This window comes from Populus euphratica, unplaced genomic scaffold (genome assembly GCF_000495115.2).
Source record: "Populus euphratica unplaced genomic scaffold, PopEup_1.0 scaffold12.1, whole genome shotgun sequence".
NCBI lineage: Eukaryota > Viridiplantae > Streptophyta > Magnoliopsida > Malpighiales > Salicaceae > Populus > Populus euphratica.
The window spans coordinates 940,709-959,212 of record NW_011499858.1 but is presented as its reverse complement, the minus strand read 5'-3'; the positions used below and the strand labels follow the sequence as shown (position 1 = coordinate 959,212).

Genomic DNA, 18,504 nt, shown 5'->3' with positions numbered 1-18,504 from the left:
TTGATATTTTAAATTGTATTTTTACCATAATAACATTTTATTGAGAATTATTTTTCAGGATTTTATACGGTACTTAAACTTGTTAGAGATAAAAAATAAATCTTGACTTACATGTATACTTAAGATGGGCTTAGGCTACCATGTTTGAGCCTATATATCTTAATAAAAATTAAATTTGTGAGCATAATTATCAAAATTTATATAAATATGTTTAGATTTTTGGGTGGTTTTTTAAGATTTTTAAGGTACTTAAATTTAAATCCACTTTATTCCATTCATAATTTCACTTAATTGTTCATTAGCTAATCGAGATCAAGGTCATGACATCATATGGCAAAAAAGATGATACAAGTATCTGTCCAAATAAATTTTGAGCATAAAAAAATAAATAATTCAAGTCCACAACACATCGTTTGAATAACAGCATTTTCTTCAGCTTGATTGGTGAAACGTGTCCTGCTCTCCATTGTGGCTCAGTGGCATGGAGCCCAATATATACGTACCCAAGCATATATTTGACCGATTGCTGCCACATAGATCAGAGAGGTAGTTTCAAGTCAAAATGTTGAAAGATAGGTTTTCTTAACCACAGGAAAATGACCTTTGGTGGAGATTAGTAATTATACTGAAATACTAGCGATCCACTTGACACTCCCCGCGTGTTGTAAATTTTTTTCTAAAAAAAAAAAAACATTTCATGTATAGACTATTTCATTTTTTTTATAAAAAAAAATTCTTGAAAAGCCAATGAAAACATCTAATTAAATAAATAAAAAATTATATATATAAATAAAAAATTAATAATAAAAAATTAAAAAAATAAATATAAATTAAGATATTCATTTACATGATATGTATCAAATTGTGTATACGAAATTTTTTTATTTAAATTAATAAAAAATAATAGAAATAAAAACAGAAATAAAATTGATTGAATAAATTCACACTTTAAAAAAATATTGTGCAAGTTCGAACATATTAAAAATATTATTTAAAAATAAATATTTTTATTTTGAAAAATAAACTTCTTTTGTGCATAAAAAATATAAATGAGTGAGAATAATATCTCGAAAGATCAAACACAAATAATATATATATATATATATATATATATTAAAAAAACATGTGAAATTCATGATCTAATTCATGAGATCAAAATAAATTTATAGAAAAGAAATTGAAGATAATTATATAACCAATATTTACAAAAAATAATAATGAAGAATGATAAGATCGTACAAAATTGAATCCTCAACAAATAAAATATCAAAAGACAAAACTAGAAAAAAAAAATCAATTACACAAAAGGATCTAAACAACTTTAATTAACATAATTAGGATGAAAATAAAAAATTAATTAGAGGGCTAACAAAAAATTTCAACTAGGGATTAAATTGAATAGAAAAATAGCTTTAATAAAAGGAAAAATAAATCAAAAGAATGAGGGTCAAATTAGAAAAAAAATAAAACAACAAAAGCTTTGTTTGAATGATGAAATTAAAAGCCAAAAAAGTTTAACAAAAGGGACAAGAAAAAAAATTAAAAAGAAAAAGAATAAGGACATAAATGAAAGAAAACAAACATATAAGAAATTGCAATTGAAGGAATAAATTGAGAAATAAAACTTTTATAAAAAAATAAGAATGAAATAAGAAATCAAAAGAGTAGAAAAAAATAAAAATAAATAAACAAAGTGTTTTAATTAAAAGAATGAGGGTGAAAATAAAAAAAATTAAATAGAGGGAAAACAAAAAATTTTAATTAGACAATTAAATTGAATTAAAAAATAGCTTTAACAAGAAGAAAAACAAATCAAAAGAATATGGGTCAAATAAAATAACAAAAACTTTAATTGAATAATAAAACTAAAAGCCAAAAAAACTTTAACAAGACGGGCAAGTAATAAAAAATAAGGACTGAAATGAAAAAAATAAAAAATTTTAATTAAACGATTAAATTGAAAAAAACACAAATTTTACTAAAAAAATAAAAATAAAATAAAAAATTAACAGAATAGAGACTGAAATTGAAAAACTAAAAGCAAAGAGGATAATCATGCACTTTATCTAGTAAAGAGAGAAAAAAAAAACAAAAAAAAACTACAAAATTTGACCATCATCACGCATCACATCATGTTGAAAAGAATATGATGAAATATCTAAAGAGACGATAAAATATTAAGTTTGGCTATTGGATAGTGTTGAGCATGTTGCCTAAATAGTGCAAACACTATTCACTCGTTGGCTAATGCTTAGTATGCATCAATAATTTTTTTTTATAAAAACTCTAAAAAATCAACATAAAAAATACTAAAATATCTCTAATGACCTTAATAATTACCCAAATAACTCATGTAAAAGTAGTGCTTAGTATGCATTAATAATTTTTTTTATAAAAACTCTAAAAAGTCAACATGAAAAATACTAAAATATCTCTAATGACCTTGATAATTACCCAAATAACTCATGTAAAAGTATAAAAATATTTTTAAATACAAATTTTTTTTTTATCTTTTATAAGGCCAGAAATATATATTTTAACTATACATGACGAGAGGGAAAAAAAACTTGTATACAAACCCAATGTTTTTTAATCCTTGAGTAAAAAAATATTTTTATAGTTTAAAAATTTATAAAAAATAAAAAGAATCTTTAGTCAACCATTCTAATTTTTAATGATATCAGAGATAAAAATATATTTTTACTGTGTAAAAAATTAGAAAAAACTTAGATATCCTTTAACAATCTTTTAATAACGATAAATGAAAAGCACCCTACAACAGAACCTTCTATTTTTTTCTATTCAAGAGAAACTTAATCAGTAACAATACATAATAATTTATGCCCCGCTATTACAACTAAATAGCCACACCCAATATATTTTGTTTAATATGATTTAAACTCACGATCATACACATAATCACCTGGCCAGCTAAGGCTTATAAAGTGTAAAAAATCAGTTTCACTTCACCATCTACAGCCATGAATACGAATTACCATGCAAGAAAGACTCTCTCAAGGGATTGTTATCCTTTAAGGTCCTAGGCTTTGGCCATCCCCTTTTGCCCTTCTTTTCTTAGTAAACCTAGTTTTCCATCCTCTTCTAAAAAACAATCCCAAATTGGGAAAGTTCAGGTGGCTTGGCAGATCAGACTCAGAGAGTGGTAAATGTCACAGCAACCTTTTGTCCGTGATCCCATCACAGGACAATAAAAGATAGAGAATGCTTTTTCATCAAATTACAATCCATGTCACACAGCATATGCCCTTGGTCATGGCCATCTACACCAGCGACTTATTGCATCTCCAATGGTTTGAATTACATAACCAAAATCTCATATAAAAAAGAGAGCTCCTTTTCAACTATTGTCTGTCATGGATTGTGTAGTAGAAGTTCATGCATGAGGTGCATTTTGGTAGTTTTGCCAAGGTAGAAGGGCTAGTTATTAGTATGCTATCTGCTTATAGACTAATAAATTCTCTCTCAACACCGTAAAAACAAACTCTCCATTTCATAGGAAAAGAAACAAAGGAAGAAAGAAAGGTAATAGAAAGTTTTCTTTCTTATATGAATATCATTATCTTGGCTAGTGATCATTATGCCAAGTTATAGTAAATTATTTTAGGCTTCAGAAACATACTTCACATTGGTCATTTCTCCGTGTCTTCTAGCTACAAGTCCCTCATCTTTATTAGAAATTCACTTTCCATTATTTGTAACCTTAATTTTCATGCCTTTTGTGGTTTTTAGAACTAATCACTGTGAGTTAATTCTTGCAAAATGAACCAGAAAATCAGGCTTGTGAGAAAAAAAGATGGTTACTGACTTTACTTCTGTTCTTTTCCTACGTATAAGGCAAAAAAATTATGGGGCGTGGAAAGATAGCCATTAGGAGGATTGAGAACCAGACAACAAGGCAAGTCACCTTTTCAAAGCGTCGAGCTGGGCTTTTGAAGAAGACTCATGAACTTTCAGTTCTCTGTGATGCTCAAATTGGGCTCATCATCTTCTCTAGCACTGGAAAGTTGTGTCAATACTGCTCTGAGGGTTTGAGGTCTATATTAAATCACTATTCTCTAACATTCCAAAATTTATTTTTCTAGGATTTTCATCTGTGTTTTAACACTTGTTTTTGCTGTTCTATTTGGTTTTTCTTACAACGTTGGACCCCTTTTGGTTCCATACAGAAAGTACTTTTCTATGTGATGTTTTTTCTATGAGAAAATCTTAAATTTTTGGTACAGGATCTTCATGATTTTCCAATTCTTGGCTGACTTAGATCTGTTCATAGAAGGTCCTTCTATGTGCGCAGCATTCTGATTGAACTGACGGATATATAAAGCCCCATCACCTTCGTTCATAATTAAATATTTGACCAACTTGAGTGACTTGACTCTATGCTCTTTTTTTTTTTTTGACAAACTAGGGTTTGCTAAGTCAAAATATTTTCCTTTTTTCTTATTTTTTTCCCTTCATGGGAAGCTTAACTTTTATTTCAGTTTCTTCGTCAAAATTCTCGTTGAAGATCTCTACCCCATGAAAGCTTTACTAGACCTAACATTCTATGGAATAATTGGGTCTATTTTTTGTAAATTTGTGTTTGCTACGTAAATCCATGACCAAGCGCTAGCCTAAAAAAGTAGAAATTAAACCATTTATTTAGCTATCAGACCATGCATAGTTCAAAATATATTAGCTTCTGATAGTTAAATTTCTTTTCTATTGAATATAATTCAGTGAAAGAGTGGTGTACAGTCCAGAATGGGCATAAAATGTGGTCTAGATTTTATCTCAGTCTTAGAATATCATTTTGTTGGCAATGATTGCAGTCCTTGATCAGGTCATTAATTTTGTTCTTGATTAGTATACAAGGAGGAAAAAAAATAACTCGGGGTCTGCCTTGGTCGACTGAGAGTCATTTCATTTCCCATTTTTGGTAACTTTTTTTCAAACCCAATGCAATATTGTTGATTAGACAATGGTATCTGACTGGAAATTGAGATTATTGAAGAGTTAATTTACAGTGATTAATATGGAAAATGATAAATGAAGTTATAATATAAAGGTAATCTGAAGTTTCTTGGTCTATATATATTTGTCTTGAGAGTTTGCTTTAAATAAATATAATTGCTTACAGTCAGACGAAAGCAAGAATAGATTTAGCCCTTGTCATTGTTCATGTTGGCGATGTTTTGCTATCATTTATCACGAAATCAGGCATTTGTCATATAAAAAGCATGTAATGTGTTACAGGATGGAGCAAATCATAGAAAGGTATCAGAAGATGACTGGAACCTGCATTCCTGACCATGATAGCCTGGTAAAAAGAAATCTCTACAGACATCATTAATTAGCGATGAAGTCCGAGAATGAATTCTATATTTGATGATCTTTTCTTTCTTATTTTGTAGGAACAACTATATGGAGAATTGGCTATGTTGAGAAAAGAGTTCCGGCGTCTTCATTCAAACATGCGCTGCTACACCGGTGAAGACATGAGCTCTATTCCTTTTGGGGAGTTGGATGCAGTAGAGCAAGAACTAGAACGCGCGGTTAACAAGGTCCGACATAGGAAGGTAACTCAACAATCCAGCAATGGTGATAGACAAAGCATGGCTGACATTTGTTTTAAGTCAACTCTTGTGATCTGAATGTATCCTTCTGAGGTCGTTTATATATGTTTCTTTCATTGTTCATCTACGTAGAATGAGCTCTTGCACCAGGAGCTGGAAAATCTGCGCAGGAAGGTGAATCTCTTAATTAGTCTCAAATACACAAATTCCACTTTCATGCACACATTCTACAGAAGGATCTGATTTTCCTTTTTCTGTAAATGTTAGGAGCGTATGTTGGAGGAGGAAAACAACAATATGTACCGCTGGGCAAGGGCTTCCCCTCTTATATATATATATATATATATATTTCATTGGGAGACTTGATTTTTAGCGGCTGGAACCATATGAATTACAGAATTTAGATCATCTAATGTTCTTACTTCTGATCGTATAATCTTTTCCTTTGGTTGATGAAAGATATTTCAGATTCAGGAGCATCGTGCCGCGCTGGGATATCAACAGGCGGCGATAGAAGCAAAGCCGGTGGAGCATCAGCTAGTCTTGGATCAATTCCCATTCTGTGGAGAACCCAGTAGCGTGCTTCAGCTTTCAAACATCATTCATCAAATTGACCCATACTATCTCCAGCTTGCTCAACCCAGCCTTCAAGGCTCTAGCGTCTAGAACTTAGGTGAGCAAAGAATGAAAAGTGAGAGTAGCAATATCGGTCTCTGCTGCTGTTTGCCTCTCTATAACTCAGTTATTTGTGACGTGTGCAGCAGAATTATCAGATTTGGAGAAGGGCTTCTCACGTGGAAGTATTAGGCGTAGTGGCTATAATATTTTTATTTTTCCTTCGTTTTTTAACACAGACTTGATTTCAGCTAAATATTGCCATGTATGTTTGCATGACTCTACGTATTAAGATATGCTTTTATGTTGAAGCTACGGTTTGATTTGTTTTTATAAAAACCAGTACTGTGTTTCTGTTTCTCATCTAACTCTTTTATGGCCCTATAACGAGTAAGGGTTGAATGCATTCTATCTCAATTTGAAGCTTTGTTAAATTACTAATGCACTTAAATAAGATTCTGAGATCAATTCTAGAACATATTACAAACTACAGGTTAGTGCTAAGAAAAGTTAAGAAAATTCTAGGAATGTTCTAGGAAAGAAAGAATGCTTGTTCACAATTCAAAGAACTCTAGAATTTTACAGTGCATTGACTAAATTTCCAGCAAGTTCTGAAAAGTTTGTCTAAATTGTTCCATCTAGGCTGGTTAAGATAGTTATAAATAACCACACAACCATCACTTGTAAGACAAACCAAAAAACCTATGCTAAAGCTTAAAACATTTGTCCTACAACTCCTTGTATTTTATCTCCTATTGATAAATTAGTTTTTGCTTTTTGTATCTCATATTCTGCAACCATTTTCATATTATAAACAAAGTTCTTCTTCTACAAAACTACTAGAACTAAAAACCTTAATTATCAAACTATTTTCATTTCAATCACTAATCACTAAAACTTCTAAACTACGATCATCCTGTAATAGTGGTATCATAGCCCAATTGATCGTAAAAGGGCATTAGGGTCATTATGACCACAAATTCATCACAATCGATCTCTATGTCACTTCTTATATTTTCATAGGAGCAACTATGATTTGTGGAACATAAAAATGATGACACTTTTCAAGTCTCAAAAGTTTTGGGACATTGCTGTGGAGGGACTTATCTTCACAGAAATATCTCTAATCCAGAACAAGCACAATGGAAGAAGTTAAAGGGCAAAGAGCAAAAGGATGCTAGTGCCCTTTATTTGATTCAACAATCACTAGCTAATACAATTTTTCCAAGGATTATTGGAGCTTCAACAACAAAACATGCATGGGATATGTTATAGGAGGAGTTTCTCAGTGATTTTAAGGTGCACCCATTAGACTCCAAACACTACGAAGAGGGTTGGAAACTATTAAAATGAAGATTCTAAGACTGTTAAAGAATACCATGGAAGAATTAAAATAGTGGTAAGTCAAACATCTATATATGCTAGCTCTGATAGTTTTTTTGGCTCTCCAAGCTCCTCTATAAAGAAGTACTTCATGTTGCAACCAGGTGCTTGGTCTAGTGGTGGAAGGAATTTGTCTCTTTCCACTGCCATGAGTTTGAGCCCTGGCGTGCACGCCTATCATCCCCGCGGCGCCTTACATACCTACTAGGTTTGCAGGGTATTCAGTGGGCCGTGGGGATTAGTCGTGGTGCGCGCAAGCTGGCCCGGACACCCCACGTAAATCAAAAAAAAAAAAACAAATACTTCATGTTCTTTATTGATTACTATAGGTGAATGACATGGGTCTACTTTATACTAAAAAAATCATAAGTTTTCCACATATTTAAAAATTATTGATTGAGGTACGAAAATACACCTCAAAAGATTTTGCAAAATTCTGCAAAGAAGAAGGAATTGAGCAACAATTTACTATCGAATATGCTCCCGCACAAACTAAAGTATTAGAAAGAAAAAATAGAAATATGATGGAGATGGCAAGATAAATGCTAAATTGACCTAATTGAACTAGTCTAAAAAAGAAAACTAAATCTACCAAATAAAAATAAAATAAAAAGATAATAAAAAAATTCTAAAACATTTTTTTATGATATAATTTAGGTATGAAAATGAAACAAGTTGACCCATTACATAAACAAATCTGTAAAATATGCTCGTAAAATTTATTCAATGATAGTTTTTGTTAATAAGTTCATGAGTTCACGCGAGCGTGTTGGGTCTCAGAAAGGAGCAAAAATTGAAATGGCAAGCAACCAACTAAAATAATAATTCTGCGAACCCAATTAGAAGTATATTAACTTGAATGAGATTTATATCTCGAGAAGAATTCAAGTAACTCAAATTATACCCTTTATTTTATACAAACAATGCTCTTGATCTTCATGAAGTAAACCTCCTTGCATTTGCATTATAATAAAACTTGGCACTGTATAAATTTGATCTATGCTAGGATGTGATTTATCTTGAGCAGTGAATCTATGACAAGCTCCTGACGTCCCAAGCAAACTATACCCAGGAGTCTTCCTCATCCTCCACACTCCATGGATTCTCTCGTGACAGGGTCTGCCAGTGGCATGCATAAATGTTTGATAAGCCAATGTATCTACCATCACGATCTGGATCAAACTCAATAAGATTCCTCCCAATCATTTCTGCAAGATCTAATCTTCGATGTTTCATGCATCCATTAAGTAGAGCACCATGCATTGAAGCTGTTGGTTCAACCGTCATTTACAGAAAAACTGATATGCCGCTGCTACTTGACCAGCTCGAGCCACAACATCCACCATGCAAGCAAAATGCTCACTCTTCGGTGCCATGCCATTTTTATCATGACACTAGTCAAAGAAGCACCAAGCTTGCTTTATGAACCCACCATGAGCACAAGCACTCAACAAGCAATATAAGTGATCTATTCTGGTTTAATCCCAACAATCTTCACCTCTGAATACAAATCAAGTGATTTCTTCACCATTCCAAATTAACACATCGCTCTTTCCCAATGAAACCCATACTTAACACAGTGAAAGCCTCCTCAACAGCCCCCCATTTTGCATGCATGTCAACAAGAGAACTCTGCATAAGCACATAACCATACCAACCTCATTAGCCTTCGGACCCGAAATTCTAATCTTCACAAAAACTGCCACAGGATTCTCATGATTCCAACTCTTACATACCCATCCAAGTTTATAACATACATGACAGGAAAAAGGCCTTTACCTTGATTTGCATATCAAGGAAGGTGATTATATTAAGTTTCTTTAAATTCAGACCAGGATTTCCTTATAACATGATGGAATCAAGATTTACAAGGCAGTGAAGGCCTCAAATGTCAAGTTTGTAAGAACACTCGCAAAAGCTCGGTGGGAAAGAGAGTTTATGTTCCATGCATGATAAGCAACGGGCCTGTACCTTGTACCACTGGTCAAAGGCATCTTCGGCCAACCTTTTGGATACTATTCGGACCTACCTATCCAGAAGAATCCGATCTCCGCCCGTGAGAGACAGATTAATTGGGAGGACATTTTGATTTCTCCAACCCATACTCATCTCATCCTGCACTCAAATTTACTAATTAAACTCCATAGTTTTTTTTAAAAAAAAAATTATACAGATATTATTAAATCATTATTATATTTTATTACAAACTAATTTATACTATACATAAAAATATCTTTAAATCTTATAAAAAAAATTGAAGCTGAAAGCATGATAATAAGAGCGAAAGAAAATCCCAAAGAAACAGCATCTATATATACATGCTGTTATTTAATTTGGTAGGGTGAGACCATATTCATTTGAAAGGAAGATTCTGAGAAAAATAACAGAAAGCGGGCACCATCCCGGAGAAGTTTCGCTATAATGGCCACATATAGTAAAGTTACCAGAAACCAATTTGTAGTGCTGGTTTCTTATATATGGAATGCTAAGGAAGAATTAATACAAGATGCACATTCGGGGCGTTTCCCCTATTGGGAAAAGCATTCAATACAAGAGCTACACTTGTTCAGCCAACTCATGCAAGCAGTGCATGCATCGGTCTTTTTTTCTTTTTAAATCCAGGTGGTTTTGACAAGTAGAAGAGGAAGATCCGACAAATGCTAGCTGTGTGCAGAAGTGGAGACCTCGGTGCTGCAAAGAGGACAGGCCTGCAATCATAACGAAAATATCAACCAAAAGTTTCATATGACCCCCCAAGCCGTAATAAAAAACATATGCTGTTGGTCTAACGTAACTGTGAATTGAGAGCAACAAGATCCCTTGAACATATGATTGGCACCCGCAGCACTTTAAAATGGAACCCCTTAACCAGTTCACCAATTCACTACGAGTGTGATTGAAAAGGAAAAGGTTTATTTGTTCTTTAACTGTAGCTAATAAATTATGCACCACTTAGTCAATAATGATAACATTGAAATTAGTAGTGGCTAACAATGACCAGAACAACAGGGTGAAAGCAAAAAAAACAGTTGAGCAATGCCAAGAAAACCGTGTTGTTAGGGTGGAGGGTAAGAATTTAAGTCACCAGAAAGAAGTAAAGCTTGAAGCAAAACAAGAAGGGAAAATGGACAAGGACAAGGGCAAGTAACTAAACTAAGAGATTACACAAACAAAAATCAGTATACTGCAAATGGATTATACCTTGTTTATTTTCAACCAATTGTTTATGCAGTCTGAATGGTAAGAATGCTTGCAGGAAAGCAGAGTCAGAGTTTCACCATCCTCATAATCCAAGCGACATATGACACAGCTGAAACACAAGCACACATTTCAATCATCATATAAGCACAGTTGAGATAAGGTTAGGCATTTATGCTTACGAATCATTGCTCCCATTCTGATTGCTTCCTGTCTTGTAGTTTATTGAAGGCAAAGAAGCAATTGTATCAGCTGACAGGCCTCTGCTTTCAGTTCCAACAACTTCACCCAATGCAAGCAACTCCTGAGATTAATGAATCATACTATAAGGAATAAAGTTCAGTAGAAGCATCATGGGAACACTCAATCCAAGCCAGCTCACCTCATATGAGAGTTCATCAGGATCAACCTCCTCCCATGTATCCTGGATAAAAAAGAGAAAATTAAGATGTATAGGAGACAACAGAATTAATTTGAAAAGAAAAATTTTAGGACTCAAAACAAACATTTGCATTCACATACCACTCCACAAATAAAAACTGGAGGAAAAAATAAAATTAGCAACAGACCCAAAACAATAGCATCCTTCCAGGGAGAGCAAAACATTCACATTAAAGTTGTGAGCTACAGACCACCACTAAATGGACTGGAAATTTTTTTTGTATGTACATTAACTAGCTAGAAAAGAAATGGCTAATAAAATACTTCTAGATTGGCCAGACACTTGGATATTATAAAAGCATTTGTGGCCTATGGCTAAAATGAAAACTAGAGTAAGGCAATAACCAAAATTAAGCAAACTACTGATCCATATTATCTTCCCAAAGAGCAGGCAAAAAGACGTTTACAGAGCTCCATGGTTATTTGCTTCAACAAAAAGGAATATGTCAGAACTACAAGTCTTTTGGTAGCAGCAAGCAAGTCAAACATTGGCTGGACTGTTGCAAATTTCTTAGTTCATCAAGTAGCTCCGCACCACAACGCTGTAGATACCCTTCTCTTCTTCTTATACCTAACCTTTTACTTCATTGACAACAATCCCCAAAAGAGCCAGTTGGAGCAGGCCCCAAGCCCCTATACTATGGTAACAACCTATGTTGTTGTTAGCATGGCTTTTGATTACATTTCAATCATGTATAATATTTCAGACTTATTGGTTTGGGCTAAGATTAATGTGGCTCTTCTGATGGTTACTTGAAAGGATTATTTACAGGTGCACATAATGTATGGCAGCATGATGCAGCTTATAGCAAAAAGATAAAACAGGGTTTCTCAAGCCCAAAGTGACAGAAATAACTATAGAGAAATCTAGAAAAAATTCTTTGGTATTTTGATTAAATCTGAACAATAGTATGAAATCTCTAAAAAATAAACTAGACACCCCTATTTATATTAGTCCTAAAATCCTTTATAGGAAATGATTCCTAATTAAAACTAAAATCTTCTATAGGAAAGGATTCCTAATTAATAGATTCCATCTAACATTAAGATAAGATTCGTAAACAGTATAATACTAATTAAATTAAAAGTCCTATGCCAGTAGGAAACAAATAATTAAAATCTAAAATTAACTACGAAAATAATTCAAACTGGAAACAATAACTTCAGACTTCATATTAGATGCTTCCGGGTTTCTTTGCGGACTTCTTCTCGGGTTTGACTTTGTCAATTTGGTATGTAAACGTCTGGAATAATTGTTCTACGCACAGCAGCTGGGGTTAGAACTGTTTTGCCAGCCCAATGAGACCAATCAAAGAGGATAGCAGTTCAGTTGAAATAATCACTGATAAGTGAAACTGACTTCTCACCATTCCAATACATGTATCACTAAACTAAGGGCAAATTACTTGAGATGAATATGCATAGACATAGGATTTTATATTATACATCACTTGTATTAGCCAGAAAAAAACGCCAAAAATCACTTGCACAAGATATAGATATGGAAATTTGTAATAGCTTGGCACGTTGTAGAGCCAAATCATCAAATCAAAATCCTCGCTATGCCAAAAAGGAGGAACAAAACAATATAACCAGTTACAGAGATTGATACCTGAGAATTATCCTCGCGATCTTCTTCAGTATCCTCCTCAGTTTCTCCTGTAACTACAGACTATTAGCAAAAGATCTTAAGGTTGCATAACAAACAATACAGAAAGAAGCAGACTTGCATAATAAACAGTATCCATTCATTCAGGAAAAAGAAAGAATGAAAGAAAGAAAGAAAAAGATGACTACCAATAAATGGACATACGGAAACAACAGTTCCATAGTAATTTTCAACACTTACTATCATTTAAGCCAGCAAGGGCCAGCAGTCTAGCAGCTACCTCCCTTTCTTCAGCTTCCTGCAAGGCTCGGGCATAAGCCTCATCACTGGAATACACAGAAGGGTCAATTTCACCTTCGGTACTATCATGATCTCCAGCATCAGCATGAGCATGAACATCAAATGCATCCGCGTCATCCACATCTGTGTCATCATCTCCATCAGTCTCATCATCGGGATCACCAAAATCATCCTCATCATCGTGCAAATAACTTCCAGCTTCCCAACTTCCATAATCACTCCCATCATTATTCATTCTTAGCATCATGTATGCCCTTTCCTACTCCATGATCAATCAAGCATACCAAATCTCTTGGTTAAAAGAAATAGATACACATGATACGAGAACAAGTAGACTTCACAAGCAAATCTCTTGGTTAGAGAAACCAAGGTTAATATTTGATAATAACAAATGCTCTATGGAGAAACAGAATCAACTGAGCCAATTAATCATATTAGAGAAAAACTTTACTAAACGCTCCGCTCATTGAAGCTTTGAGTGTATTTGCTTAACCAATAACATAACTAAGGCAAATAATTATATTCATACCCAATTCAGGTAAATTTTTACTCCATTTGGGGTTCTCAATCATATTTTCCCCTCATTTATCAAAATATTGAAAACCCATTAAAATTCAACTTCTGTTGATACTGAAACATACTATTCAAGAGATTATTACACCAGTTAAAATCCACCAATTATTGAGACCCACTAACCTAAAAAATGAAATTCATTTCCTCAACTGAGCCAAAAGTGATTATAGCACCAGCTAAAACTCAATTGAAAATCCAAACTTTCACTCGATTCTTTGCTTGAAACCAAAATTAACAAAAATCCACCAGTCACTCAAACCCAATAACCTAAACAACTAATTCATTTCCTCAACTGAAACTAAATTCCACGCTTTAGCCAAAACTGACCGTGAGATCAAAAAACAAGAGCCCACCAATTATAGAGAACCAATGAGCCAAAAAAAAAATCCATTTCAATAAAAAAATAGAGATAGAGAAAAAGAAAGAGACCTGTTCTTGAAGGGTCCTGGCAAGAGCAAGGTCAGCATCAACTTGACTGAGATTAGTGAATGGAGTTCTTCTTGAAGTCTGACGTTGAGGACCACCACCACCACCACCACCCTCTCTCTCTCCATCTCCTTCTTGTTGTTCTCCATTAGAGCTCAAATTTGGGTTCTCTTCTTGTTGTTCACTGTTGTTGTTTTTTGATTCTCCTGAACCTAATTTTGTGTTGCTGCTGCTGTTGTCGTCCATTGTTGTTTTCGAGGTTTGATTTAAAAACCTTGTCGTTGTTGTTTTGGGTTAATCAGAAGTTTGAGATTTGAACGGAAAGGTAGATTTGATGGAATCAAGAATTATTCAAGAATCTCATCTCTCAAATTTTCCTTTTGTTAGAGAGAGAGAGAAGAAATTTGAGATGCTTTTTGACGTGGGATTGTTCATGGCAACCTCAAATATACAAAATTAAAATGGCTAATTGAAAAATTAAAGTCCTCCAACTATGATTATAATTTTGAATTAAATTTCTATCTACCATTTTCTAGCAATTTTACCTTCATTAACTTGCCTCACATATTTACACTTGTAGGGGTATTTATTTATTTATTTTTGTCTTGGCCTTTTCTTTTGCAGGATTAATTTAATTTTAGATAGATCAGCCATATCAAAGAAGAGTATTTATAGAAAGCTTTTACAATCCATTCCTTTTTGTCTTAAAAAAAAATACCCTTTAAAATCAGGTTTAGATAAAAAAAATTATATCAAAATTAATATATAATTTATTCATGTTGTAGAATTAGGTGAAAGAGGATTTTCAGGAAATTATTTTTCTTAGTTATTATTATTTTATATTTATTTTAGAAAAATAATGTTTTTTCTTATTTAGTTTAGAAAATCAAATATTAAAATTGATAATTTTTTTGATAATTTTTTTAGTTTAAGAATTTCTAAAATATCTATATAATTATTTATTGGGAATCTTTTCATCTTCCAAGTAAATAAACAACTAACACAAATAGAGCTATTCAACTTATATTTAAATATACTACATTAGAGTTATTTATTCAATAATAAAATTATAAATTAAAATTGCATTAGATAATATTAGAATCCAACAATCCCCGTAGTTATGATATTGAAAATCATTTTCGAAGAGAGGAGAAGAGGAGGCAGCATCTTGAAGATCAGGAAGAGTCTTGCAGAGATTCAACCATGTGAATATCAAAATGGTTTAAATGGTATTTGGTATATTTATTTTTAAAATATTTTTTATTAGAAAATATATTAAAATAATATTTTTTTATTTTTAATATTAACCTACAGAATAATAAAAATAATTAAAAATTAAAAAAAAATGATTGGAGCAGCCTACTAGATTCTTTACGTGTAACATTGTTGCCTTGTTGGGACCACATTCACGAAGTCAATTTAAAATAATAATAATTAAAAAAAGCTGTTTATTAACGACAAAATGGAAAACTTTTTGAAAAAGAAAGAATATGTAAAGGATGCGGTGGCCAGTATATTTCAGCCATGTCAATTAAAAAAAAAACAAATCGACGTGCCGCTCAAGTAGAGCGTCGTCAAGTTGCTTGCGGACCGAATACAGCTTGTGAGGCCCACGTTCTCTGGGTTCTGGAGAGCGTCTGGAAGTACTTTTCAAAAGTATTTATAAAAAATTTTAAATTTTATTTATTTTAATTAATATATTTTTAATATTTTTAAATTATTTTAATGTATCAATCTAAAAAATAATTTTTAAAAAATAAAAAATATTATTAATATACTTTTCTAGATAAAAAACATTTTAAAAATCAATACTTTCAAATAAACACTTTACAAGACTTATTGTAACAGTTCATGTAGTAATAATAATTAGTTTATATATATATATAAACAATGTTTTCACTAAAACATTAAACTAGTAAGATTTTTCAATTTTTTTACATAAAAATATCAATTTTAAATTAATTTTTTATAGATATCTAATTAAATAAATTAAGAATTATTTATATTAATAAATAATTTTTCTTCAAAAAGCCAATAGGCAAATGTATACTAATATATTTAATCTTGTAATATGGTTCATTTTTATACCTAATTATATTTAATAATTTTATTTTTAAAAATTAATTTTTTATTTAATCAAATAATATGAGAAATAAACACGTGCACACTGATTGAATAATATCAAAAATAAAAAAATATCTTGTAAAGTTAAACTTATTAGAAATACCATTTAATTTTTTTATTTTTAAAAATAAATTTTAATTATGTATAACATAAAAAAATATAGATGAATTAGAATAATTTCTTTAAAAACTAAATATAAACAAAATAATTAAAAAAAATACTATTTAAAAAAATCTTAATACAAACAACAAAAATTAAAGAGAAATGGTATTAATTTTAATATAAAATTAAAAAATATTTAAAAAATACATATGTTTTTTTTTAAGTAAAATAACAAAAAAAGAGGTAAGGTATCCCTAAACCTAACCCATCTAGAAAGGGCTTGAGTGTAGGCCCTAATTTTTTTGATGTAATTGTAGCGGTCATTTATTCTATTATTTATTTTTTAAAAGAACTATTTAATACGTTGTTAATTAAGATAAATGACAAGTTATCAAGTATTCCCCTAATTCCAGCTACTAAGATGATCAGGAAAACAAGATCCATGTTTTTATTCAAAACCTGTTTCTTAATTTATTTTTAATCTAAAATTCTTATAAAAAAACTTAAACAGCTTGGTAAACTCATAAATAATTTAAAAAAACTAAAAATTAAAAATAAAATCAACTCAAAATTAAAAATTTTCCTAAGCTCATATATAGTTTTTAAAGCAATTTAAAGGCATAAAAAGACTTAAGTGAAATTCCTCTCGCCAAATAAAATGTTTTGACATCAAAATTGATTATTTTGATGGCTAAAATTAATGTCAATATCGTTTTTTTCTCTAAACACTTTTTAATTTCAATGACCTCTCTCTTTTATCTCTCAAAGTTGAGAAAAAAATAACAAAAGTAAACTTTTTATTCCAAAATTGAATTTAGAAATGTTAAGGGACTGAATATATATAATTTGTAAAATTTGAAGACAAAACTAAACTTTTCTATTTTGGTTTCTTATCTTTCAATTTTGTTCTTAGTCAAAAAATTTTGATCCAATTGTTATTTAATTTGGCAAGAAAAAATACAATCAGTAAAAAAAAGGTTTGCATATGAAATTGAAAATAGAACAAAATTTTGAATAGCAAATTCATAGTAAAATGCGAGAGAATGAACAATATGGTGTGTACAGTGAAAATATAATGCTTTTTTTTAGTAATAATAAAAAACACTATTATAAGCAAGTTTGAATATCTTTATAGGATTGATAATGGACATTATTAAAGGAATGTTTGGAATGATCTGAATATGATTTATAAAATTATTTGATATATTTTTGAATAATAAAAAAATTAATTTTTATATTGTTTAAAAAAACAGATAAGCTTGTTCAATCTTTTAAGCAATGATAGTTATTTATGCACTCTTCGTATAAAATATAAAACTATAGAAATTAGGCTAAATTTTCTTCATTTCTATTTCTGTATAATCAAGATGAACTCACAGCCTTTTTACTTCTATCTTTCATAAACAACAACTTGTGCTTCCGATGGTGACCCTCCTTCATCAAGAGAAGGGTTTAGAGGCGGCGAAAGTTACTTAAAGGTGTAGGAAATGGGAGGACTATGGAGTCTGCGGTGAGAGCTATTTGAAGAACTTTATTGTCGGCGTGAAAAGGTTCCTTCTACGGGCACCGTCTTTAATTTGCATGGACTTCTACTAGCTCCATATTTCTGAGCATGATTACTGATATGCCAAGTAAAAAAAAAAAAAGAAGCCAGAAGTCTTGATCTAGTTCGATCGCTTGGGCTACCCTGAGCGAGCAGGGAGTTCGCTCATCTGGGTCAGCCTAGGCATTTCGGCCTGCTCTCAGGCGTCATCTGGGTTAGCCGAGGCATTTGGGCCTGCTGTCAGGCGTCACTCGGCTACGGAAAAATTCGGATTCTTTGTTTGCATGTTTTATTTTATTTTACATATTTTCATAAATATTTTCTCATGCTCTTTTTTTACTGTACAATTTTTTTTATATTTTTCTATAAACAATCCCATCTCATAGATTCTTTCATTTTTTCCCTATATAATCTCATAAATCCTATGCCAACACCTTTACTCGGCTAATTAAACACGGTCTTTTAAATTAATAAAACTTGTTTATTATTATTTTTTTAAAATCTTTCCATATAGCAGGCTATAAATTGTCGTTTTATATTTGAATATTTTATTGAAAAATGTAAATGCAATCTACGATCCATAGCAAGATTGATGGATTTGAAACCCATCCCCAAAA

General features: G+C 31.5%; 2 protein-coding genes across 5 annotated transcripts; one reads left to right on the top strand and one right to left on the bottom strand.

Annotated features, from left to right (window-relative positions):
• Positions 1 to 3,671: 3,671 nt before the first annotated feature.
• LOC105123934 (protein TRANSPARENT TESTA 16-like) lies at positions 3,672 to 6,592 on the top strand. Of its 3 annotated transcripts, none has more exons than XM_011023726.1 (7): positions 3,672 to 4,054; positions 5,254 to 5,320; positions 5,412 to 5,576; positions 5,706 to 5,747; positions 5,841 to 5,882; positions 6,042 to 6,246; positions 6,338 to 6,592. In XM_011023726.1, the coding sequence occupies exons 1-6, from the start codon at positions 3,867 to 3,869 to the stop codon at positions 6,237 to 6,239; spliced, it is 702 nt and encodes a 233-aa protein (XP_011022028.1). In that variant the 5' UTR covers positions 3,672 to 3,866; the 3' UTR covers positions 6,240 to 6,246; positions 6,338 to 6,592. The 3 variants fall into 3 exon arrangements, with proteins under 3 accessions (XP_011022028.1, XP_011022027.1, XP_011022029.1); XM_011023725.1 differs by having other exon boundaries at positions 3,673 to 4,054; positions 6,335 to 6,592; XM_011023727.1 differs by lacking the exons at positions 5,706 to 5,747; positions 5,841 to 5,882 and having other exon boundaries at positions 3,673 to 4,054; positions 6,033 to 6,246; positions 6,335 to 6,592.
• Positions 6,593 to 9,871: 3,279 nt separating this feature from the next.
• LOC105123933 (E3 ubiquitin ligase BIG BROTHER-related-like) lies at positions 9,872 to 14,603 on the bottom strand. 2 transcript variants are annotated; one of them, XM_011023723.1, is made up of 7 exons: positions 14,122 to 14,603; positions 13,060 to 13,378; positions 12,823 to 12,875; positions 11,152 to 11,193; positions 10,952 to 11,073; positions 10,773 to 10,881; positions 9,872 to 10,279 (listed from the first exon to the last, which is right to left on the bottom strand). In XM_011023723.1, exons 1-7 carry the CDS (start codon positions 14,362 to 14,364, stop codon positions 10,232 to 10,234), a joined length of 936 nt encoding a protein of 311 aa, XP_011022025.1. In that variant the 5' UTR covers positions 14,365 to 14,603; the 3' UTR covers positions 9,872 to 10,231. The 2 variants fall into 2 exon arrangements, with proteins under 2 accessions (XP_011022025.1, XP_011022026.1); XM_011023724.1 differs by having other exon boundaries at positions 12,823 to 12,869; positions 14,122 to 14,602.
• Positions 14,604 to 18,504: the final 3,901 nt, after the last annotated feature.

What these genes read in the sequence shown, in the direction of transcription:
- LOC105123934 (XM_011023726.1), top strand. Translation starts at nt 3,867, where the DNA reads ATGGGGCGTGGAAAGATAGCCATTAGGAGGATTGAGAACCAGACAACA. An exon ending in ACAAGGTCCGACATAGGAAG is followed by an intron (nt 5,577 to 5,705) that starts GTAACTCAACAA and finishes TCATCTACGTAG; the next exon opens with AATGAGCTCTTGCACCAGGA. An exon ending in TGGAAAATCTGCGCAGGAAG is followed by an intron (nt 5,748 to 5,840) that starts GTGAATCTCTTA and finishes TGTAAATGTTAG; the next exon opens with GAGCGTATGTTGGAGGAGGA.
- LOC105123933 (XM_011023723.1), bottom strand. Translation starts at nt 14,364, where the DNA reads ATGGACGACAACAGCAGCAGCAACACAAAATTAGGTTCAGGAGAATCA. An exon ending in CAGAATGGGAGCAATGATTC is followed by an intron (nt 10,882 to 10,951) that starts GTAAGCATAAAT and finishes CTTGTGTTTCAG; the next exon opens with CTGTGTCATATGTCGCTTGG. An exon ending in ATTGGTTGAAAATAAACAAG is followed by an intron (nt 10,280 to 10,772) that starts GTATAATCCATT and finishes TTATGATTGCAG; the next exon opens with GCCTGTCCTCTTTGCAGCAC.